General features: G+C 35.9%; 1 protein-coding gene across 6 annotated transcripts in view; it reads right to left on the bottom strand.

The window, feature by feature from the left end:
• The window catches only part of LPGAT1 (lysophosphatidylglycerol acyltransferase 1), a 143,708-nt gene that overhangs the window by 23,431 nt on the left and 94,981 nt on the right, over positions 1-25,296 (bottom strand). For 5 of the 6 annotated variants that reach the window (XM_070768626.1, XM_070768628.1, XM_070768631.1 and 2 more), the window contains 4 exons: positions 22,304-22,422; positions 16,830-16,925; positions 13,823-14,096; positions 10,389-10,515 (listed from right to left, as the gene is read on the bottom strand). In XM_070768626.1, the coding sequence (XP_070624727.1) occupies positions 10,389-10,515; positions 13,823-14,096; positions 16,830-16,925; positions 22,304-22,422 (616 nt within the window). The remainder of the gene's footprint in view (positions 1-10,388; positions 10,516-13,822; positions 14,097-16,829; positions 16,926-22,303; positions 22,423-25,296) is intronic. The other variant, XM_070768629.1, reaches the window with a different exon arrangement.

Here is a 25,296-nt window from a genome sequence, read left to right as displayed (position 1 = left end):
TGTGTATTCCTGTATTAAATGGAAAGTTAGACAAAAAGACCTAGTTAGCCTTTCCACTTTACAGATCCAATTCAATGACTTTAAGTAACTATAAAATATAAAATATAAATACTGATCAGTGAGAGTTATGCTTAACCATTATTCAATTAAAATTTAAACTCTAAGAATTTTTTTTAATTTGGAAGCTATAATATTTCCAACAAAACTTCCTTAGAAAACAAAAAGCATTTTTTGAATACCAGTGGCAGTAACTATGCTTGACTCTAGAGAAATCTGAAAAAGAAAAGATGAACCCCCAGAGGGTCAAGGAAGAGAGGATAGAGCTTCATTTCCAAAGCTTACTCTCTCCAGATTCATACAATGAAAATAACTTAGCAAATTAGATTTTAGGTTATTAGCTTCTTGGTTCTGTGTTAACAGTAAAAAATTTCTTTCATGTATAACTTCTTATAAAAATTTGAGATGAAATTAAGCATATCTTCTGAGTAGAGGATGGAGATTTTATCTTATTTGAAATGATGATTCACCTCTTTCAAATCAACTTCATTACAGAAACACAGAATTCAATCCATAATACAGTCAAATCTAAATTAAGACCACTTATTTAATGTCAGCATCCTGAATTGTGTCAAACTAAAATGTTTTGTTTTCTTAAAGAAGAAAGACAAAACTGCTGGGGCAGAAAAGAAAAAATAACTTGGGGGTGGTGAACATCAATAAAAACAGCCAAGCAGAACTAAAAACCTGAAGGTTAAATTTAATGGGTAACTTTCCATTTTCCAACTGGAAGCTTTGAAAAAATCCAGACTTTTCCAGAGTAAAGCTAGGGCACAGAGGCAAAGCAGTAAAAAACAAGAGATGACAAGAAAAGTAGATAGAAAGAAGAGAATCATTAGATAGCAAAACTAGAGGTGAAATGAGTGATAACTATGGTGATAAGGAAAAGTTCTATAAGAAAAACTAAAGACAGGACAATGTTTCCTTTTGCTATTAAAAAAAGTCACTTTCAGTTCAAGAGGCAATTTAATGACCTTACTTTCAGATGAGTAATTTGGGGGCTGAGGGTGGTAAACCTCTAAACCTGCATCATTAGTACCTGGTGTGTACCACTTAGGTGTGTATTACTTAGTTACAGTTACTGAGAAAAGTGATCTGAAACCTCAATATGTTGAATAACTTATGAAATTAAAAGACGCTTACTCCTTGGAAGGAAAGTTATGACCAACCTAGAGAGCATATTCAAAAGCAGAGACATTACTTTGCCAACAAAGGTCCATCTAGTCAAGGCTATGGTTTTTCCTGTGGTCATGTATGGATGCGAGAGTTGGACTGTGAAGAAGGCTGAGCGCCGAAGAATTGATGCTTTTGAACTGTGGTGTTGGAGAAGACTCTTGAGAGTCCCTTGGACTGCAAGGAGATCCAACCAGTCCATTCTGAAGGAGATCAGCCCTGGGATTTCTTTGGAAGGAATGATGCTAAAGCTGAAACTCCAGTACTTTGGTCACCTCATGTGAAGAGTTGACTCACTGGAAAAGACTCTGATGCTGGGAGGGATTGGGGGCAGAAGGAGAAGGGGACGACAGAGGATGAGATGGCTGGATGGCATCACTGACGCGATGGACGTGAGTCTGAGTGAACTCCGGGAGATGGTGATGGACAGGGAGGCCTGGCGTGCTGCGATTCATGGGGTCGCAAAGAGACGGACATGACTGAGCAACTGAACTGAACTGAATACATTACTTATATTCTACTTTATTCTAGATTTTATACTAAAAAAATTATTACACACATTTAAGCTGTTTAAACTCACTTTAAAATTATGGATAGGGGACTTTCCTGGTGGTCCAGTGGTTAAGAATCTGCCTTGCAATGCAAGGGATCTGGGTGTTCATTGCTAGGACTGATGTTGAAGCTGAAACTCCAATACTTTGGCCACCTGATGCAAAGAGCTGACTCAATGGAAAAGACCCTGATGCTGGGAAAGATTGAGGGCAGGGGGAGAAGGGGACAATAGAGGATGAGATGGTTGGATGGCATCACCGACTTGATGGACATGGGTTTGGGTGGATTCCGGGAGTTGGTGACGGACAGGGAGGCCTGGTATGCTGCGGTTCACGGGGTTGCAAAGAGTCGGACATGACTGAGCAACTGAACTGAACTGAATGCTGGATCTTCTTTGCTGTGCATGGGCTTTCTCTAGTTGTAGCGAGTCGGGGTTACTCTCCAGTCATGTTGCACAGGCTTCTCACTGAGGTGGCATCTCCTGTTTCAGAGCAGGGCTCTCGGGCATGCAGGTTTCAGGAGTTGCAGCTTGCAGGCTTTTGCGTGCGGGGTCAGAGGTTGTGGCGTACAAGTTTAGTTGCCCTGCAGCATGCAGATTCCCAACCACTGAACCACCAGGGAATTCCTCAAATAATTTTTTAAATTGAAGAATTAATACATTCATATTGTAAAAAACAAAGAAAAGGCCTAAAATAGTACAAAGATTCATTCCCCAGACGCAGAGGGGGAGAGGAGAGAGGCAGCAATTACTTTTTTTGGCAGCATGCCAAATATCTAATTAAATAATGTGAAGAAAAGTGAACTGAAAGTCGCTCAATTGTGTCTAACTCTTTGAGACCCCATGGACGTCCATGGAATTCTCTAGGCCAGAATACTGGAGAGGGCAGCCTTTCCCTTCTCCAGGGGATCTTCCCAACCCAGGGATCAAACCCAGGTCTCCCACATTGCAGGCGGATTCTTTACCAGTTGAGTCATAAGGGAAGCCCAATTAAATAATAACTAAGGCTTTATTTTACTGGGTTTTAAGATGACTCTCAGTTTCAGAGATGTTAATATGTGAAAAAATATGTATCTTAATGGATGAAATTGGATATATGATGTCTTACTTGTGTTTTTCAGAACTTACTTGTAGTTTCTAAGAAGTAACACTACTTTATCGACGGGCTTCAAATATCCCCTTTAAAACTACCAAATATAGAAAATATAGTTAGAAAATCATCAACCATACACAAGTTCCCAAGTAAATCCAGATTCTCTAATCTTTCCATTGATCTAACCCTGCCCTTCAAGTACACAGCTTTAATTACACTAAGCCTTGACATCTGGTAGGAAGAATTCCTCTGTCCTGTTTATCTTCAAAACTATCTTAGCTATTCATTTGTCTTTACTCTCTCCAGTGAATTTTAGAACCATCTGTCAAGTTTCCAGAAAAAAACATCCTGAATTCTGATCCTAATAGTCCTGGATAATGTAACTACACTTATATTAAATTTATAGATTAAATTTATAGATTGGGAGAATTGATATCTTTATACTTTTCAGCCTTCCCCCTATGAACACAGTATCTCTTTCCACTTTTTCAGTTTTTTTATGTTCTTCAGTGCAGTTTTATATTTTCCTTCATAGAAGCCTTCTACATTTTTTTCTTAAGTTTTATTGGTAAATACTTAATAGTCTTCTTGTTTCTCAGATAAGCATCTTTTAAAAAATATCACATTTTCTATGTATTGTCAGGATAAAGGGATAATATTGATTTTTCTGTGATGATTCTATATCAAGATTGCTGAACTCTATAGTGGTGAACTCAGTTTCTTTGGTTTTCAACATAGACCATTGCAATGGGTCAATTTGACTGGGCTAAAGGATGTCCAAATACTGTTTTACATTATTACAAATGTAATACATTTACATAATGTTTGGTGTGCTATAAGGGTGTGTTCTAAGGATGTCACTGGAAGCAATTAGTATTCAAATCAGAAGACTAAGTTAAGAAGATCCACTTCGCCAATGCTGGCGGGCAGCATCTAATCCATTGAGGTCCTGACCAGAACAGAATAGTGGAAGAAGGGGGAGCCCACTGTCTTTGCTAAGACCTCCTTCTGCTGCTCTAGAACATCAGCACTCCTAGTTCTTAGGCTTTCACACTTCCCCACCTTTTTCAGACCTTGGGACTCAGACTGAATTATACCACTGGCTTTCCTGGTTCTCCAGCTTGCAGATACTAGATCATGGGACTTCCCGGCTTCCATAACCAGGAGAGCCAACTCCTGTAATAAATCTATTCTTGATCTCTCTCTATATCCTATTGGTTCTATTTCTCTGAAGAACCGTAACTAATACAACTATCCATCATCCCAATGGATGATTTATATCTCATTTGCCAATTAAGTTTAGAACAATTTCAATATCTTTATAGTTAGGGACATAGTAGGGAAAAATCCTTTTTAATGACTCATCAAACAATAAAAAGACTATGGACTTTCTCAATCCGTCACTATCAGGGTATCTTAGGCAAATTGATTCTCTTTATGTGTTACATGCCAGAAGAGGTCTCGACTCTAAATTGAAATTTCTGACATTATTGTTTGGGGTTAAAGGATGGTATAAGGAGGTATGATTTTTTTTCTCAAAGCACTGGATATATTTGAAAAATTTAAACTAATAACAGCATTCAAAAAACTATTTCTGACAATCAGACATTAGTTACCTCTTTGACAGAAGTAGGCATCATCACTTGCAAGGTATTTCTTGTGAAACAAATTTAACCCTTAATCTGATGAAGTTGTAGTGCCTACCCACCAATTTATAGGAAATATAGGGAACAGAGGAATACATAGGATACAATCAGCAAAACAAAAACTGTATAAACTCTACAGGGCAAACGATATGGTATCTCAGAAAATAAGCTACAAGGAAAATAAGAGAGGGAGGAATCTGGACACCGAAGAAACTTGCGATACGTCAACCAATTGCAAGTTAACTGAATCCAAAGTGTCAAAAAAATAATTTATGAGACAATCCAGGAAAACTGATGACTGATTGGATGTTTGATAATATTAATAAACTATTAACATTTTAGGTATGACAATGTGTACTGGTTTTTACAAAAAGAATTATTAAATTTTAGAGAATATACAATAAAACATTTACAAATGAAATGATATAATGTCTGAGCCTTCCTTCAAAATAATCCACTGGAACCTGGGAAATAACACAGAGGAAACAACATTCACCATAAGAGTAAAACAGGTACATGGGGTTTCATTTCCAGGTTTGAAATTTTCCATAACAAAAAGTTTTGGAGGAAAACACTATTTCTGAAATTATAGCCCCTAAAACTGATAAAAACTTGTAACTTGTTTTAAGAAGTAAAGGGAAAAAACAGAAAGAAAAATCAAAGTGATATAATATTAATCACAAATATTATAGGTTTATGCATTAAATTAACAAAATATTATACTATTTTAAAATGTTGGTAATTTTTCTAATAAATAAGTTTTTCTGTAATTTTAATAACACTCTGCAATCTAACATGAGAACTCACAGGCTAAATATATCTATTATAAAAAATCTAAAACATGGGGTAAGATAAACTGTATGTATGTACTGACATTCAGCATAGTATTAAAATCAAGAATGAAACCTGAGAAATCTATTATCAATAGGAAAATAATTAAATGTGTTTAGTAACCAGGATTTTGGAAAGCCACTAAAAATGTAAAAACTTCATATGGCTACTTGAAAATACTTATTAAATTTGTAATCTTAACATCTAGAACATGTGTAGTACAGGTTGGCTGCTGCTGCTGCTGCTAAGTCGCGTCAGTCTTGTCCAACTCTGTGCGACCCCATAGACGGCAGCCCACCAGGCTCCCCCGTCCCTGGGGTTCTCCAGGCAAGAACACTGGAGTGGGTTGCCATTTCCTTCTCCAATGCTTGAAAGTGAAGAGTGAAAGTGAAGTCGCTCAGTTGTGTATAGGTTTAACATTCATTAAAATGCAATGTGGAATAAAGTAGAATAAAAATAACTTTTATGCATATTACAACTGTAGCCACACCATAAATATACATAAAACAATATTGAAATATGAAAAAAAAAATTTATGTGAGCATGCTGGGAGAGATTTTTTTCCCTCTATGATGTATTTTCATAGTTATATGTTTTTATTTTTAAAAAGAAATTTAATGTTTTACAAAGTACACAATAGAGAGCATCTAATAACATTAAAGAAATTTAATCCTTTAATCCCCTAAAGCTAAAATATCATTTTAGTATATGTCATCAATAAAAATTATTAGTGAGATATTTTATATTCCTTTTTCCTACTAGTCTTTAAAATTCACTGTATATTTTACACATACAGAACATCTCAAATCAGACTAGCTACATTTTAAGTGCTCAATAGCAAATGTGGCTAGTGGCTGCTGTAACTGGACAGTCCATGTCTAAATAGCACGAACTTCAGCATTCATACATTCAACAAGTACTGCATTCTAGAAATGTTTTATTTTCTTTACTGATAAAACTATCCTGAGGCAAATATGTCAGAATGTTAACACTTGTCCATTCTTGCTAATGAATATATTTTCTTTAAAAATATTCATTAAATAGTACTTTTCTGAATTAATTCCCACCCTCCTACAAACAGAAAATAATTTACTACCCAAAGTCTCTAACTGAACACCTTCGAAGTTACCAACGTTCCAATCAAATTAGACATGAACGAAGTTACCAATGTTCCAATCAAATTAGACATGAAAGTAACACCTCTGCTTTTAGCAATTATCTATGCCACTACACTCATGGTTTGGAGAAGGAAATGGCAACCCACTTCAGTACTCTTGCCTGGAGAATCCCATGGATGGAGGAGCCTGGTAGGCTATAGTCCATGGTGTCGCTAAGAGTTGGATACAACTGAGCGACTTCACTTTCACCTTTCACTTTCATGCATTGGAGAAGGAAATGGCAACCCACCCAGGGACAGAGGAGCCTGGTGGGCTGCTGTCTACGGGGGTCTCACAGAGTCAGACACGACTGAAGCGACTTAGCAGCAACAGCACACTCATGGTTATAACTTAAGATTTTTTAAAATATAAGCTATTTCTGCATGACAGAATCTTCTCCAACTCACTTTTTCTAATTTGGAGTGAAGCAGACATTTGTATTAAGGATAGGGCATTCTATCCCTGTAATTAAAATCTAATTCATGTTTAATTTTGCTACTAACTCCTTAACAGCAGCATACTGTGCCCATTTCTACTTTAATAGGAATAAGCTGTCTTCTGATGTGACTGTAATATGAAGTGGAGGAAAAAGGTATTCCCCTCAAATGGTTCTCATATTTAAGACTTAATTCCTTTTTTAAAGGGGCTTCCCTGGTGACTCAGATGGTAAAGAGTCTGCCTGCAGTGTGAGGGGACCTGGATTCGATCCCTGGGTTGGGAAGATTCCCTAGAGAAGGAAATGGCAGCTCACTCCACTATTCTTGCCTGCAAAATCCCATGGACAGAGGAGCCTGGCAGGCTACAGTCCATGGGGTTGCAAAGAGTGAGAGATGACTGAGTGACTTCACTTTCTTCTTTCACTTTCCTCTTTTAAAACAACCTTCACTTCTGAAAGAGATCCATAATGCAGTTGTATCCACAGTAACAAAAAATATTTCCCTAGTTAAATAATATATAGCATTGGGAAGTAAAGAATAAGACACCTTTTAAAGTAACTTGTGCTTAGTCGTGCAGTTGTGTCCAACTCTTTGTGACCCCATGGACTGTAGCCTGCCAGACTTCTCTGTCCATGGAATTTTCCAGGAAAGAATACTGGAGTGGGTTGCCATTTCCTTCTCCAATGAAGTAGTTTAGATCCAATCTATGCAGAATGCTAATTTATTAGTACTGGATTTATTGATAACCTTATATATCTTAGTAATAGTACTTTGTGTAGTTTTTTAAACACTTTAAGAATCAGTGTATCATTTGGTGCTCAAACAATGCATTTACGGCACTGTTATTTACTACCTGTTCATAGGATAGGATCTAATAAGTAACCACATCACAAATTTTAACTTTCTCATTTATGTGGTATTTTAGGAAAGTATTCTATAGTACATAATAATATGTACATTTAGAGTTCATCTCTTCCAGAAATTCTAAAAATCAACATAAGCCTAAGAAGTAACAATTGAACTGACAATGTAGAAAACTGCTTTTGGAAGAAAAAACAGTTTATATCAGAACAGTTAAAATTAGCTATTGCATTCTTCTAATTTTTTCTCCTAAGCATCAGTATAGAAACATAAAATCTAAAAGAACATTCAGCTGCGCATTCTGGTAACTGGATATTCTTTTCCTATTTAAATAAAGACCAAATGTTTTCCAAGCACTTAAGTGTACTGGCGCATCACGGCTGCAGTCACTTGGTGGGGAATGTCTTTCTTGCTCAGAGATCTCCATACACCCGTCACAGTACGTTGCAAAGAGACAAAGAACAGTGGAATCCACTTAGTAGCCTTGACAATAATTTCCAAGAAGAGAAAAGTAATGCATTAAAGAAATTTAAAATGGCCTAACCATTGATTAATGGTAAATAAATGATGGCAACTTTATTATTTCCCAAGTATACTCTGACGGTCAGCAATGTTGCAGTATAATAATAGAGTGCTCCAGCCATCCAGAGGCACACTGTGCTATTCTCAGCAGGCTCCAAGATGATCGCACAGGAAAGGACAGTTACTATTCTATTCAGTTCAGTCGCTTAGTCGTGTCCAACTCTTCACGACCCCATGGACTGCACCACGCCAGGCTTCCCTGTCCATCACCCCTCTGTCGTCCCCTTCTCCTCCTGCCTTCAATCTTTCCTAGCATCGGGGTCTTTTCAAATGAGTCAGTTCTTAGCATCAAACTACCTTCCATGAAATCTACTTAAAATACAATAAAAAATACCTCATATACACAGAAACCTATTACAAATTTAATATTTATGAGTTGTTAAAACTTCTCTTTAACCTGTTTGTACTTTCAACTTGGAGTTTCACTCCCCTGGTGCTTTAGTGGTTAGGATTTGGTGCTTTCAACTTGGAGTTTCTCCTAGCATTGTTTCATTTAGTCTCTTCTATCTCCAAATTTGATTTGCTCTAAAACAACTGCATTTTAAGTGGTAGTAGTGATCTATCATATTGGCTCTTTGCAAACTTTTCTACTAATTGCATTATTTCTTTTGAAGTAGAGAAATTACATGTAATACTCTAAGTGGGATCTGATAAATACTGAGCAAAATAGAATAATTCCTTTCTGACTCTCACATGTGTTCTTGTTGCTGTTGTTTAGTTGCTAAGATATGTTGGGTACGCTAAGTCATGTCCAACACTTTGTGACCCTATGGATTGTAGCCCCCCAGGCTCCTCTGTCCATGGGATTTCCCAGGCAGGATACTGGAGTGGGTTGCCGTTTCCTCTTCCTGGTGATCTTCCTGACCCAATGGTCAAACCCTCATCTCCTGCACTGGCAGGCACATTCTTTACTACTGAGTCACCAGGGAAGCCCAACTATCACATGTATTGCTGTTGCTGTTTTAGTTGCTCAGTCATGTCTGACTCTTTGCGACCCTGTGGACTATATAGCTCACCAGGCTCCTCTGTCCGTGGGATTCTCCAGGCAAGAATACTGGAGTGGGTTGCCATTTCCCTTCTCCAATCACATGTATAGTCTTCTAAATTATACTAGGGGGAAAAAACTAGCAAAAGTACTAACTTGTCTAGCTACACCATATTACCAAAGTGATCATTTCGATTACATTCTCTAAGAATGGGTGTTGCTTTATCTTTAAAGTCAGTTGAGATAAAGAAGAAAAACATTTTCTATGTCACATGAAGCAAAACTGGCTTGTACTAATTTGGGGCTAATAGTAATGTTCTGGATAAGATATGCTTAACTGCAGAAAAAGAATACATTCATGAATAGACTTTAAAACCTACCTATAAGTAAACCAAAATTATCATTTTTCAGTGAACTTCATAGTTTCCAAACTACCTTCTATCTGTATGCACCTATTTCCCACTTTAAGCAGTCAGGGCTACTTAGTTTTTCTTGCCAATCTCCCCACATTAAAAGAGAAAGAGATCTAACCTCATTATTTGTATTATTAACATCTGTATATATATATGGTTTCTAATGTTGCATTTTAAATCTCTTATTCTAATTGAAAACATTTCATTCTTATTTAAAAATTTTAAAATACAACCAAACAACTGGAGAGTCTGAACAGAAACCAATTCTTCTGAGAACAATAAACAAACAAACAAAACAGAAAACCAAGAATGGGTAAGGAGTACCATGTATGTTTCCATTTATTTTAATTTCAATGGTGTTATTCCTGACAGGACAAATCTAGAATATGCAATGAACAGACTGTTTTGGAATTAAGAAAGCTAGGGGTTAAAATAAAGCCAAAATCCCCCCAACAGCCAAACAAAACACCAATCTTTCTTTTCCTATCCCCCAGGGTGTCCTGGTGGCCTAGAATAATACATGAGGTGACCTAGTCAACCTACGGTTGATAGAGACAGTACTTTATGTTGGATTTATGCTGAGTACTAATGCGGGATTCTTACCTGTAATGTACATGTATGACTGCTGGTTTCCTGTATCCAAGGATCCAGGTTTGAATATCTATGGGTTCAGCTTTGGGATAAGCTATAGTTGTATCTATTATCCACTGGAGGCCTTTTGATTTGTTGTCTGAGAACAATATAAAATTGGATCAATTTTTATATTATTTGCATCAAATAACACTAAGAAAAACTAACCTGCAATAAGCATAGAAAGTATAAAGCATCTTGAAAACATCAAAAGCTAAAGTATCACATCAGGAAAGTAAAAAGCAGATCTCAAAACAAACAAAAAAATCCATTCACAAGATAATACAAACACTAAGATTTGTGATACTTGGAAGATATTAATAAATATTGGATTAAAGCAGTAAAATTAAGCACTTTATTGACACACATGATCTTCAGTTGCTGCTTTTGTTCAAAACCAACAACAAAACACCCCTCCCATTATGTCGAGTTACAGAAAAATAAAGCACTAAACCGTCCACCCTTTGGCAGGAACAACAGGTGGTAACCATTGTTGTGGGAGGGGCCGGGGAAGTTCTGCTCACTGCAGTCCTCTGCACTCCGTTTCTGTTCCCAGCTCAGGGTACAAAGTTGAGCAAGAATTGAGAGGGGAATCCTCACAGAGAATGCTAATAGGTAGACTTTAAAGTGTAGAGGTCTATCCTTTGTTTGAAGTAATTAAAGGATCTTTAAAACAATAAAACTTACTTTTAAACATAAGGCCAAATGTACAGAAGGAATCAACAATATTTTACTTAAAGTGTCAAATAATTTAAAACTGGCCTAAAATTCTTTTAAAATTTTAGACAACATTCTAAAGGGGAAAAATACTCATATAAGAAATAAGTTTAAAAATTTTAATTTTTAAATAATATATTGCTGAAGGAATAGTGTAGGTAAAGAAAGACATTTTAACAAGCTACCCATGACATACAAGCTGAAATGTTTGGGGCTAAAGTAATGACTGCAACTTACCTTGAGCTGCATTAAAAAAAAAACAAAACAACAACCAAAATGGACTAATAGACAGATACAAGGATAGAGAGACATGTGATAAAACAAATACAGTAAAGTGTTAACTGTAAAATCTAGTTGGTCTGCTCACTAACTGCAAAATTGCAAAGTTCTTTTAATTTTTATGTATGTTTAAAAATTTTTATAATAAAATGGTTGGGAAAAATCACCAGAGTTCAATTTAATATTGATTAAATCACACAAAAATGAAAATACTAATCCTTTTAAAGTTAATTAGATACAACTTTATTTTCACATGTTTATGCTTACATGTTTAAAACCAACATGAAGGCATGGTTTGTGTTTATATAGAATAAAATACTAAATAGTGAATATGAACACTAAAAAAATAAGATACAAATACCAAAACATAGAGAAGAAAAGGTAAAATATAAGTAAAACTAGTTTTGGGGTATATAGCTTTATAGAATTTCTTATGGATTTTTCCTAATCTGCTAGAATTAAGAAATTTTTTTTTTCTTGACAGGTAAGAAGTGGATTTATTTAGAGAGATACACATCCCATAGACAGAATGTGATCTGTCTCAGAAGGCGAGGGCGGCCCTGGGAGAAACACACTCTACAGAGTGTGGGTCATCTCAGAAGGTGAGAGGCCTAAAAATTTCAACTAAGGTAAGATAAGTAATAAACAATTTCACTTTGGTTATAAACAGAGACTGTTTCTCTCCAAAAGGAAAACAAAACAAAACATTTTTCTTCCCTTGTGTGTAATGATTATGATAAGTACCCATTCCTTTGGGATCTAGACCACTACAGAATATTGACTGGGTAAAACTATTTAAAAACAGCAGCCTTTATTAGTGCAATTAATCCTGTTTGGAAGACCTTTGTCTTCAAGCTTTGGCTTGGCTGACATTGCCACAGTCTCTGCAGCCGTGAAGCTATTCCAAACCTTCCTTTTCTATTAAAAGACTCTTTCAATTTGTCTTTTTAATAGATGATGAAAGATCAAGAGAGCTGACTGCCAGGCAGCTGTTTGCAAAAAACAAATAAAAGAACTCAGCACAATCTCATGGCATTATTTTTGTATCTGGTCCTTACTGTCATCTAAAACAACACACATTTCTGAGGGTCCATCGTTTCCATTTTTATTTTATCTAAAGACTATTAAAAGAAATAGCTACTAAGGAAACAGGCCTAGTCAGTTTCTTTCAGCTTTTTGACTTATAATTTATCAGCAAACTTTCATAGTGTCTTAGAGAAAATTGTTCAAAAGAGCCTTCACATTGTTGGCACAAATAGATGCTGCAGATCTGCATACTTCATCAGACTATCTGCAAGAGAGCTGCATCTTTGAGGATGGTTTACTTTTTCCTGGCCATAAAAGTAATATGTACTATTTTTTTTTTAATTCAGAAAAGTATTAAGAAATGGGGAAAAAATATCCATAATGTTACAACTCAGAGAAGCAATCACTAATATTCTGGAATCTTTCCTTTCACAAATTTTCTACTGCCTTATTATTTACATATTTAAGCTCATATTGTTTACACAAGAGTTGTTATGTTCCTCCTACTCCATTAATATTATAGAGCAGAAGCATTTTCTAAGCCCACAGACATCATTCATAATGATTGTGTTGTATTCTGTTAGACAGATATTTAATAATTACTTATCTATTCTCTCTTCTGGCTATTTCCAATTTCCTGCCATTCGACATAATGCTGTGATAAACTACTGTGCCAGTATTTCAGATCATTCCATTTTGATAAGTATTATATGCAGTGGAGTTAACTAATCAACATTTTAAGACTTTCAATAAATACTGCCCAATTGTATTAAACTCATTCTCTGTATTAAAAACAAAAAAAACCTTTCTAAATTTGATAAATGCAAAATATATGTATCATTACAATTTCATTTGCATACAGTTTTTCAAATTACTCATTTCTACTCCTGTATCTTTTAATATACTAATTCCACTTATAGGAATTTACACTACTTACATGCTTCACAAATCTGAAAAGATATTTACAGGAATGGCAACTGAAGCAGTGTGAATGACCAGGAGAAAGATATACAGGAAGGGAAAGACACCTTTGACCTTATACATTCCTATACTATTTGAATAGATTACTGTAAGCATGGACTACTTTGTAAATAGAAACATTAAAAAGTTATATTTTCAGGACTTCCCTGGCAGTCCAGTGGTTTAGGATGTGCCTTCCAATGCAGGGGATGCGGGTTCAATTCCAGGTTGAGGAACTAAGATCCCACATGTGAGCCCTGAGCTACAACTAAAATCCAACATAGCCAAACAAATAAATATTTTAAATTATATTTTCATCTTCTTCCTCAGTATTATTTCTATTCAACAAAATTATAAATATAAAAAAGAACTCCAGAAAAGCCTCTAATTTCAAGAAAAGAAAAAAGTGCTAAAAACCATCATACCTAATTCCTTAGCGTCTCCTCCTGCTGGACTTCCATTTTCCTGTCGTGCTACAAGTGCACGCAAAATAATTTTTGTTGCCCCAACTCTTGGCAAAGTGACATGTGTAAGAAATGGCAAGTTATTTTTCTTGGCAAATGACTGACTGGTTTCTCGCCTCTTCCTGAGGAAGCCCCCTTCTGGAAACAGAACAATCCATTTTCGATCTCTGCTCCTGTAATTATTTTCTAGGTGCTTCTTAAGAAGAAGAAGCTGTTGGTCACGATGAGATTTTCCCTAGAGGGTAGACACATGTATAATAAGTATAGGCATGTTTGAAATTTAAAGACCATAAATGCTAGAAATGACTGCTTCCAGAGTAAATTCCAAACACAGGCTAGAACAGTGACTTCCCCCTGCACTGCTTACTTCCCCTTTTGACCACAGTGGCAAAAGGAAGTTATTACCACTTACATAAATAAACTCTTCTTTCTGAAGAAACAAAGTGCTCTAATTGCCCCTGAAAGTTTATTCACTCTTCATTAGTGAGTATTTACTGAGTATCTACTACTTACTTGCCAGGCACATCTTAGAGAAGTAAGACACCCTCGTGGAGGATGCATGCAACTGGTGATAAGTGTTAGGAAGAAGAGTAAGAGGCTAGAGAAGTGCAACAGGGTCAGGGGAAGCAACTCCAGGGAGGTGAAATTTAAGCAGAGAGGCTATTGTGAGGGAATAAGCCATGTGAACATGAGTGGCAGAGAACTCGAGGTGATGAGGACAAAAGAGACAAATGGCCCTGAGGTGGGAGTAACCTTGGCATTTCAGAGAGCATGACAAGGTCAGTGTGGCTGAGAAATGCAGAGAGGTGGAGATCATAGGAGAAAGGCCTTGAGTTTGGTGAGTAGTAATTTGGGATGGGATGTCATTAAACAGTTTTCAAAAAGGGAAAGTCATGATCTTATTTACATTAAATATCTTCTGGCTCCAGTGACAAAAAGACGGCAGGAAATAAGTTAGGAGACTGCTGTAGAGTCTGGACAGGGGAGTTTGATGAGATTCAACTACAGGATATAGATGAGAGGTACATACATTCAGGAAAAAAGTCTGAATGCTAACAGGATGCTCTGATGGACTGGGTTTCAGTTTTGAGGGAAAGTAAGGAAAGAGGATAACTTGGATACTGAAAAAAAGAATTCAGAAGCATTTTCAGGAAAGCCCCAAACTCATGACTAAATATTAGAAAGGCTCTCCCTTTCAGTATGATCAATTTGCTAGTAATTTTCCAGCCAACAAAATTACAGAAGCTCCCCCCAAATAATTCATATGCTTTCAGTCTTTAAATTATTCCAAGCGCAAAACAAGTAACAATTTTCTTAGCTGATTTATGGAACTGATTATGATTAAACTTTATTTATTAAGTTCCCAACACTACATATAAAATATTTTTAATATCCTTGGAAATATTTTATTAAAAATGTCTAGTAGCAAAGCCCCAACAGATTTTCTTTAATAGTAATATTTTTTTCTGTCTCTCTATTACCCTCAAGTTATAGATTTTAATTACTATATAACAGGGAAAATATTTTTGCTCTTTATAAGTGAATTTGTAAGTCTCTCCAATAATCTGAAATATAGTCTTAAGTATGTAAAACAACACTGTAATAAAAAAGGAAATGTTTTGGAGTACATTATTTTCTACTTCCAACTCCTCAAAGTTCACTGATAATTCAGTCTAATTTAGCCTCTTCTTGAGGCCTAAGGATCATCATGATAACAAGGTCAACTGTTACAACACTATAAATTCAATAATTTCCTCAGACTTCTGAGCGGTTCATCCAGCTTCTCCTCTGGACTCCACCCAGACTGCTTCAATTGTCAGTTCCGCTGTCTTTCCCTCCAGTGATACTAAGATGTTAGATTAGTTTCTTCATTAACTTGTTCTGATTACTTATAAGTTGATCTGCTTATTTTGTTTCAGTCTTATTGTGGCCAATCCCCATTCCCAGTTCTTCCTGAGGTTCCAAGCCTGCTTTTTTTTCCCATCTCTCTGCTTAGAAAAACCAAGGGCCTTCCCAGAAGGAACAAAGCAATTATACAGAATGGGGAAAAAAAAATGTTTTGTACATATAACTGTCTGGAGCAAAGTTTATGTGTTTTGGGATATGTATTTTCATACAGCTCAGAAGTTTTTCTACATTATTTCAGCTTATTTCTGAATTTACAGTTCTCAGAAGAGGTTTAATTAGATTCACCAGCAATTCATTAAATAAATTAACATGTACAAGGTACTGCATCATCCAAGGTGAAGTTGCTAAATATATAAACAGTAGATTAGTGTGGCATTACCATACATAAAAACTCTTGATATCATATTTCAGTTATCCATTTTTGAGAAAATAAAGCATGCGACTCTAAGTAGCATATCAGGGAAACACTATTTTGATAAGTGAGTTTTTTTTTTCCTACTAAACTATTCCTAATGCTTGGGATCCATTCCCAGTCCATCTTCTTCCATCAAACTCATACTCATTCTTTAAATTTATGCCATGTATTATCTTCTCCTCTAAGGTTTTTCTGGATTTACAGAAATCTGATGTACTCAGTTTTCATATTATGAATTCACAAAATATTTTCTCTTATTTATTTAATTACTTAATATTCTCCCTACTGGTAATCTTACTTAACAATCTCACAATTGCTAATTTAGGTATCTTCTGTATCATGTAACAGTGACTCGTAAATAAAATTAACAGTGATCTCAGAAGAGCTGAGAATGTGGCAGGTGCTTGAAAACCGTTTAGAAAGAGAGGAGGAGGGTAGAGATGAAAATATTTGTATTTTTAATACTTATGCATACTCAAATTCAGACTGAAATAATACAAACTCTGTTTTAGGGAACAGATTCCCAGCTCCCTGAGATAACTAGAAGAGGCTCTATCTATTACAATTAGTTTTGTGATGTCTCTTTTTACACTAAAGAATCAGACTGATCAACTCTCACTATGGAAAAAAATGCTCATTGGTTACCTGTCTTATAAAGAAGTCTCCATGAACTAGAGAAACAATTCCAAAGTTTGTGTATTTAAAAATATGATCCATCAACCACATCATCTGAGCAACAACCTAAAATATTTAAAAACAAAAAATAATTAAATATTGGATAGAAAAAATACTGAGTATAGACTAGCCAGTATCTAAATTTTAAGCATAATCATCCAACCATACTTTTCATTAACCTAAATATTTAAAATCTAATGCTATTTCTACAAATAAAGTGCTACATGAAAAATTACAGGTCTTGATTCCAAGTCTTGGATTCTTAAATCACAGGTATATACATCACTGGGTAACAGATAAAACTGAATTAACTTAAATTTGAACTTAATGATTTCCAATTTGTTCTATATAAACATGACTGGTAATTCTTACATAACTTATAAAGTTATTCTGAAACAATACAATATGCCTAAATTATCAAATGAGGGCTATAAGTTTAATTAATAAGCACTAAGGCTTTGTAAGGGCTTCCCTAATAGCTCAGATGGTAAAGAATCTGCCTGCAAGGGGAGACGCTGGTTTGACCCCTGGGTCAGGAAGATCCCCTGGAGGAGGAAATGGAAACCCACTCCACTATCCTTTGCCTGGAGAACCCCACGGACAGAGAAGCCCGGTGGACTACAGTCCACGGGGTTGCAAAGTCAGATACAACTGAACGATTAACATTTTTATTAAGGCTTTATAAAAGCCTTAATATCTTCGTTAACATCTTTTTTAAAGCTTTATAAAATGTGACTTTACCTTAATGGTTAAAATACTAAAAGTCGAAAAACATAAAGATATAAATACAAAAATATAAAAATGTTCAACAAAAGAACATTAAACCATTCATTTACTCAAAAAACACACTGTAAATTTTTAAAAATTAATTCAGGAGAGTGATTTACACATTCTACTATTAAGTGTATTTGTTAGTTTATACAAAGCCATACTCTTTACCAGCATAAAAATACAGTTTCTTAAACCCAAAATATTATCCATTGTTGATAAGAGTTAATACTCTATCAGGAGCAGAAGACTTTATTCCAAGCAAAATTTCAAAATTAAAAGTAAATGTAAACAGGATCTAGTTAATGAATGGCTTAATTGTTCTCCCCTGCTGAGATAATAGCATCCCTTGTTATAAGCCTTAAATAAATAAAGTGAAAACTACAGCCTCAATCAAGAATGCAACAGAGCTCTACTTCGGTTCCTACAGGAATAAGAAACATAAATTCCATCTCTAAGCACAAAACTGTATGCACATATAAGGAAAAAATGAAGCATTGACACCCATGTGCTGCTTTTACAAAAACATTATAAAACCCCACAAATAATATAATACTGGAGCTTCTGCCTTAATTTTTCAGCATTACTAAATAATTCAGTTGCATGATTCCTATTCCACCAGTTTTACTATATAAAACAACTTAAAAAAAATAGATACATGCCCAGTGAAAGACTAATTTTCAAATCAATTAATACAGATTAAAATAATTTGTTTTGCTTTGTAATGATAAGTACTTTCTGTAAATAAATTGAGATCTGAACTAAATGGAATTTGCTGAAAAGTTTCCCAAGAAACAAAACAAAAAGCAGGTGGATTCAACCTATATTCTTTGAGCTTTATACACGGTATTAAGTGTGGCTGCAAATTACTGATCTCTGGGTTTAATATACCAACACTAAAGTAGCTTTTATGTTTAATCTTACATTTATAGTGGATTTATTTCCTCAGTTAGAAAGTAACCTAAAACAAATTCAATAAGACAGTCAAGCTATCTTCTAAGATTTGTATGGATAATTCTGTCCTTACTTATTTTAGCAGAAATATTACAAGTCAATAAATATATATTACATGTCCAATAGAGTTCTATTAGTAGAAATGAAAATTCTTAGTTTTATCATCAACTGCCGTGAAAGGGCAAGACCCCTCACTTTAGAGACATTTTTTAAAAAGGTACTAGAATGTTTAGAAAATATAACTAATCCTTTGACTCACATTCCTGAAAAAAGGAAGTCAGTAAACACAACCCGCCTGAGTCAACTCCGGCGACATTTCACAGGTTGTCTGTCAGAGCACTGCTAGGTATTTCCAGGGGACAAAATCCAGTTCAGTTCAGTCGCTCAGTCGTGTCCAACTCTTTGCGACCCCATGGACTGCAGCATGCCAGGCCTCCCTGTCCACCAACTCCCAGAGTTTACTCAAATTCATGTCCATTGAGTCGGTGATGCCATCCAAACATCTCATCCTCTGTTGTCCCCTTCTCCTCCTGCCCTCAATCTTCCCCCGCATCAGAGTCTTTTCAAATGAGTCAGCTCTTCATATCAGGTGGCCAAAGTATTGGGAGTTTCAGCTTCAACATCAGTCCTTCCAATGAACACTCTGGACTGATTTCCTTTAGAATGGACTGGTTGGACCTCCTTGCAGTCCAAGGGACTCTCAAGAGTCTTCTCCAACACCACAGTTCAAAAGCATCAATTCTTCAGTGCTCAGCTTTCTTTATAGTCTAACTCTCACATCCATACATGACCACTGGAAAAACCATAGTCTTGACCAGATGGACCTTTGTTGGCAAAGTAACGTCTCTGTTTTTTAATATGCTGTCTAGGTTGGTCATAACTTTTCTCCCAAGGAGTAAGCGTCTTTTTATTTCATGCTGCAGTCACCATCTGCAGTGATTTTGGAGCCCCCAAAAATAAAGTCTGACACTGTTTCCACATCTATTCTCCATGAAGTGATAGGACCAGATGCCATGATCTTAGTTTTCTGAATGTTGAGCTTTAAGCCAACTTTTTCACTCTTCTCTTTCACTTTCATCAAGAGGCTTTTTAGTTCCTCTTCACTTTCTGCCATAACGGTGGTGTCATCTGCATATCTGAGGTTATTGATATTTCTCCCAGCAATCTTGATTCCAACTTGTGCTTTATCTTTTACATTAATTATCCTTTACCCATAAGCATGGATTTTCTACATATTCAAACATCTGGAGAGGCTTACATAAATGGCTCCATTCTTTATATCATTCTGAAATGTTAGTAAAGTCAATGAATCTCCATTTAGAAATCTGCAAGGACAATTTTGGCGGTCACAATAGCTAGGGAGTTCTACTAGCATGCAGCAGGTTGCAGCCAGGTAAGGAAAACAACTCCAGCAGGACAGATGAGAACAACAGTGCTGTCCTACCAAAATGCAAGCAGTGCCCTTGCTCCACAAAGGAATAATGACGAGCACCACAGGAATTCCTGAATTCAAAAAGCTATGTTACACTTATATCACCATTAAACTAATATTTTTAAGTGTTACTTGCTCAGTCATGTCTGACTCTTTGCAACCCAATGGGTTCCTCTGTCTATGGGATTCTCCAGGCAAGAATACTGGAGTGAGTTGCCATTTCCTTCTCCAGGAGATCTTCCCGACCCAGGTATCGAACACAGGTCTCCTGCATCGCAGGCAGATTCTTTACCATCTGAGCCACCAGGGAAGCCCTAGTGGGCCAGTTTTAAACTGACATTAGTTTTCTTTCTTTGAAAGTGCCCATGGAGTATGCAATTAATCAAGTAAACATTTCTATTTATGAGTATAAATTAATATTGCTCCACATTTACTAGGCAGGAGGTAGAGATCATAATGTTCTACCTTTTATTTCTCAACTACTCCTTTATGAAACAAGATAAAAATTCTTTGAAATTTCACATTATTTAGTAATATCAGATGGTAACAAATACTTAGTATAACTAATCTGAAAATGGGAATAACTCTGGACAGAAAAATGAGCAGAAGACCAACTAACTGAAATCTTTTTACAAAAGCAAACAAATAAATCAAAATTTCTTTTGTCTGCAATATTGATGAATCTCAGATTACCTATATTCTGACCAATGCAGTCATCATTTCTGCCAAACTGAAGTTAAGAGTAACAAAGTTAGGATATTTATACTTATCATTTTAAGCACTTTTTGAGACTCAAAAACCAATGGAAGACATCATAGGCCCTCAGAAAAATCACTACAAGTATCTTATCAGTAAGAATAAAAATGTTCTCCTTGATATAAAGCCAAATAGGTTTTTTTTTGCGGGGGCGGGGGGGCCACACTTCACAGCATGTGGGATCTTAGTTTGCCAATCAGGGATCGAACCTATGCCCCTTGCAGTGGAAGCAGAGTCTTAACCACTGGACCACCAGAGAAGTCCAAAAATAAACTAGTTTTTACAAAATTTTAACATCAATAATTTAGAGGACAGGTGACATATTATTATAAATGCAAATATATATATACAGTGATATTATTTAACAATTCTGAATATAAGAAATTATTGAATTTATTCTACATTCTAGCAAAATAATGCCTTTGCTTCTCAGATAAACAACAAAAACAGATTTCATAATAAGCAAACCTTTTCCATTTACTCTCACCTCATTTTCTGACCCTTGACCTGCTGAATCAAACTGTGAGGACCTAAACACACCAGGTGTATTCTTGCCTTGGGTTTTGGCCATGATTATTTCACTACAGAAGAGGCCCTTGCTTCACTACTCTGCTTAAGTTCTACTCAATCCTTTCAGGTCAAGTTTATGTCTTCTCCTCTCCACAAATTTTTCTATATCCACCAAGTACATGGTGAGCTCACCTTCCACCAAATGCTTCTCACTTTGTAATTAAGTATTGTTTGCTATTCCCTCTCTTCACCTATCACTAGCTTATCAGTTCCTTTAAAAGGACATCTTATAGGATGATGTTCTTCTATATTTATAGTTAGTGACCATGAACATGAAACATTGATAAAATACCTATTGGTTTCTTCATTATTAGGCCAAATATTAACTCCATTAATTCTATATACTTTCTATTTATTTACTTTTCTATGAACATAACCTCTTTACCTTCTCCTAAGGTGTTAATTCTTTTAATGTTAAGGATTGACTTTAACATCCTCCCATTTTATAGATATATTTTAGTTATCAATATAAGCAATGTGAAATCAACAGTTCAAACACAGCCCTAGAACACGGAATAAAATAGACGTAGTATCTTTCCTTTCAATTTGCTTTCTAAGTGAAATTCAAAACAATATCTACTTTACTTTCTTCTGGCTAAAAATCCCCAAGATCACCTAATTCCCCATCCAATTTTATTCTTCTGTCTTAAGCAAACTTTTTTGTGGTTGTATTTCTCAAACTGGAAATCCACCACTCACCTCAAGATAGCCCCAAGTTGAACCATATTAACTTTGCTTTCATTTCAGTTCTTTAAAAAAAAAAAAAAAGCTTCATGGAGGTATAATCCACATTATCCCAGTTGGTTTTCTTTAAGTCTATAAATGCCTCTTAGAGTGATTTAGAATTATATACACAGTATATTTTTTCTTCAAGATTTTACATTCCCAGCTGTAGTAAGACACTCAGCTGACCCTTCGTCAACCCCTCTCCCCACAGTCTGTCTCTGCCTTCAGGATGGCTTACCAGTCCCTTGTCCTGGAGGCACATCATCAGAGTGCACACGTCTCCTGTTGCCTGATGGTTCACCAACATGACTGCTTCATCTTCTGAAATTGCTTTAATATCTTCCCCCCACTCCATCACTGTAAAGACAAAAAGTTTCAAAGCTGTCATTTTAAAAATTTATCTATTTCCAGAAATCTTATGTTAGAAACACTGCTGCTGCTGCGTCACTTCAGTCATGTCTGACTGTGTGTGACCCCATAGATGGCAGCCCACCAGACTCCCCCGTCCCTGGGATTCTCCAGGCAAGAACACTGGAGTGGGTGCACATTAAAACTTCTGAAAGTTTATTTCCTAAGTATATTTCCTATAAAAATGAGGATATTCATATTTTAGAGACACCCAAAATATCCATGGTAAAACAGCCATACCTTTGATTTAGAAATTCTATTTAAGAGTTTATCCTACAGAAACATTTGTCCAAATGGGCAAAAATATGCATAAAGGATAGTTCACCAACAGGGGAATGGATAATTTTCATACAATGAAAGAGTATAAATCCATTAAAAGAATGGAAGATATCTCTATACACTAACCTCAAAGGTCTTCTTATCAAGTAAACAAAACAAATCACAAAACAGTATATATAATATGATTCCATTTTTGCAAAGAAGGAATAAAATTTACATGTAATTTAACACATTGAAAAAGTCTGGGGAAAGGAATTCAAAACTGTAAGTACTGATCTTCATTGGGAGGCAGTTCCCAAATATCCTTAAATTCTACTTTAGAATAAAATATACAAATATTATAAACTGTGTAAGCATTTTCATTTTATAAGAAAACTAATTAAAGATGTTACATTTATTTAAAATCTCCAGATGAAAAATCATTGCACCAAAACCTATATGTACACTCTAAGGAAAACAGTGATATCTCCAAGTAGGTATGCCTCATTTTATAGCACACTTACTACACACACACAAGAGAAAATTAAACATCAGTTTCAAACATCAGGATTCTATGGAGAAGCTTCTTGGTTCTTCAAATGTCTGACCTAAATTACCAGAGGCTGAATATACACTAGTATTCACTCAACTCTGTCATTGCTATAAGGAAAGAAGCTGGGCTCCCTGTGTGCAATAGTTCTGGAGGAAACAGGGATGGGGGGCCTGGAGCTCACTTGCTTTACCTCTGCCAGCCCCCGTCCTCCGCAGCCACACTTCACTGTCACCCCAGTACAGTGGAGCTCCTCTTAAGACATCATTTGAGAAAAGAGTTCTGCTATTTTTTTCTATTAAAATCTAAGCAAAGCATCTATGCCTTCATTTTAAAAATCTGTATTAAGGGAATTTCAGCCAGGATGAACATATCTTCAGTTGTGGTTGTTATGTTGCTCAGTTGTTAAGTCTTGTCCAACTCTTAGCGACCTCATGAACTGCAGCACACCAGGCTCTCCTGTCCTTCACTATCTCCTAGGGTTTGCTCATATTGGTGTCCAGTGATGCTATCTCACCACCTCAACCTCTGCCGCCCTCTTCTTCTTTTGCCTTCAATCAGCTGTGGTATCTACTTGCATAATCATTCTCTCAGAAATTATTACTAAAACACAAGTAGCTTACACTGAGTGCTGAAACCTTTTACTTTAAGCTTTTTAAATGAATGCAGAATGGAAACCACATTACAGATGTCCAGTAATCCTTAAGGAATAGAGGTAGAACACTGGGGACAGTCCAGTGGCAACAACTTTCCTTCAGAGTGGCCTTTCCTTCCTCAAGCTGCCCGTGAAGTTTAGCTGACAAGCTAACTTTACTTAAACTTATCTGAACAGCTGATATATCATACATTGTATGTGTAGGGGGCGGGAGTATAAATTGGTACAAGAGTTTTGGAAGTCAATCTGGCAATCTATATGAGAACTAAGAAATGTAAAAATCTTTTTAGCCAGGCATTCCACTTCTAGGAATTCATCTTACAAATATACTTATGTATAAAGTGACACATATGCAAAGCTCTTTATTGCAGCATCATTTCAAAGAGCAAAGATGAAAGCAACTAAAAAGACAGAGTAGCTCAAATTCATAGAAGTTTCTAAAATGGTGGTTGATGGGGAAAATTGGGGAGCTTGCTAGTTAAATAAATTATAATATATCCATGCAATAGAATATTATGCAATCATAGCATCTATACACTACTATGAAATGATACTGGCTGAAGCTCCAATACTCTGGGCACCTGATGCAAAGAACTAACTCATTAGAAAAGACCCTGATGCTGGGAAAGATTGAAGGCAGGAGGAGACGGGGAACAGAGGATGTTTGGATGGCATCACCAACTTGATGGATATGAGCTTGAGTAAACTCCAGGAGTTGGTGATCGACAGGGAACCCTGGTGTGCTGCAGTCCATGGGGTCGCAGAGTCAGACATGACTGAACAACTGAACTGAACTGATGAAATGACTGTAAGTAATAAAGGCCAAGTGCAGAACACTGTGTGAAGGATGCCACCAGCTGGGTTTTCAAAAAAGACAGAATATATTTACTAAGTGAGAACTTCCCATGTTACGCCTCTGTCAACAACCCTTCAATGGACACACACATGCACACCCTACCCTTTTATTAACTCATTCTTCACTCAATAAAGCAGCATCAGGCACTGTGGATATAAAATGAATAAAAGCAAAAGTATTATTCTAACAGCAGTTAAAACACAAGAAAACTCTAACTCAATTCTACAAATATTGGGCTGTTAAGAGGTAATGTGGAAAGCCTTCTGGCTCCACATTGATGTTTTATAGCCAAATATTCCTTTTAAGCAATTTCTGCTACATGAATGGAAAATACTAGATACTTAGGCCTGTGACACAGGAAAGCCTACGTGTAAATATAACTGCAAATAAAAATAAGCTTTCTACATAAAATGCATCTTACCATTTGTTAGATATAAAATAGATAAATCCAGTGTGTTGGTTTCAAATCTCAAAATATAAATTGAATTTAGAACTCTTTGTTTT

The sequence above is a fragment of the Bos indicus genome, chromosome 16, assembly GCF_029378745.1.
Source record: "Bos indicus isolate NIAB-ARS_2022 breed Sahiwal x Tharparkar chromosome 16, NIAB-ARS_B.indTharparkar_mat_pri_1.0, whole genome shotgun sequence".
Classification (NCBI taxonomy): domain Eukaryota; kingdom Metazoa; phylum Chordata; class Mammalia; order Artiodactyla; family Bovidae; genus Bos; species Bos indicus.
The sequence above is the reverse complement of the archived record's forward strand: the minus strand, read 5'-3'. Positions and strand labels throughout refer to the sequence as shown.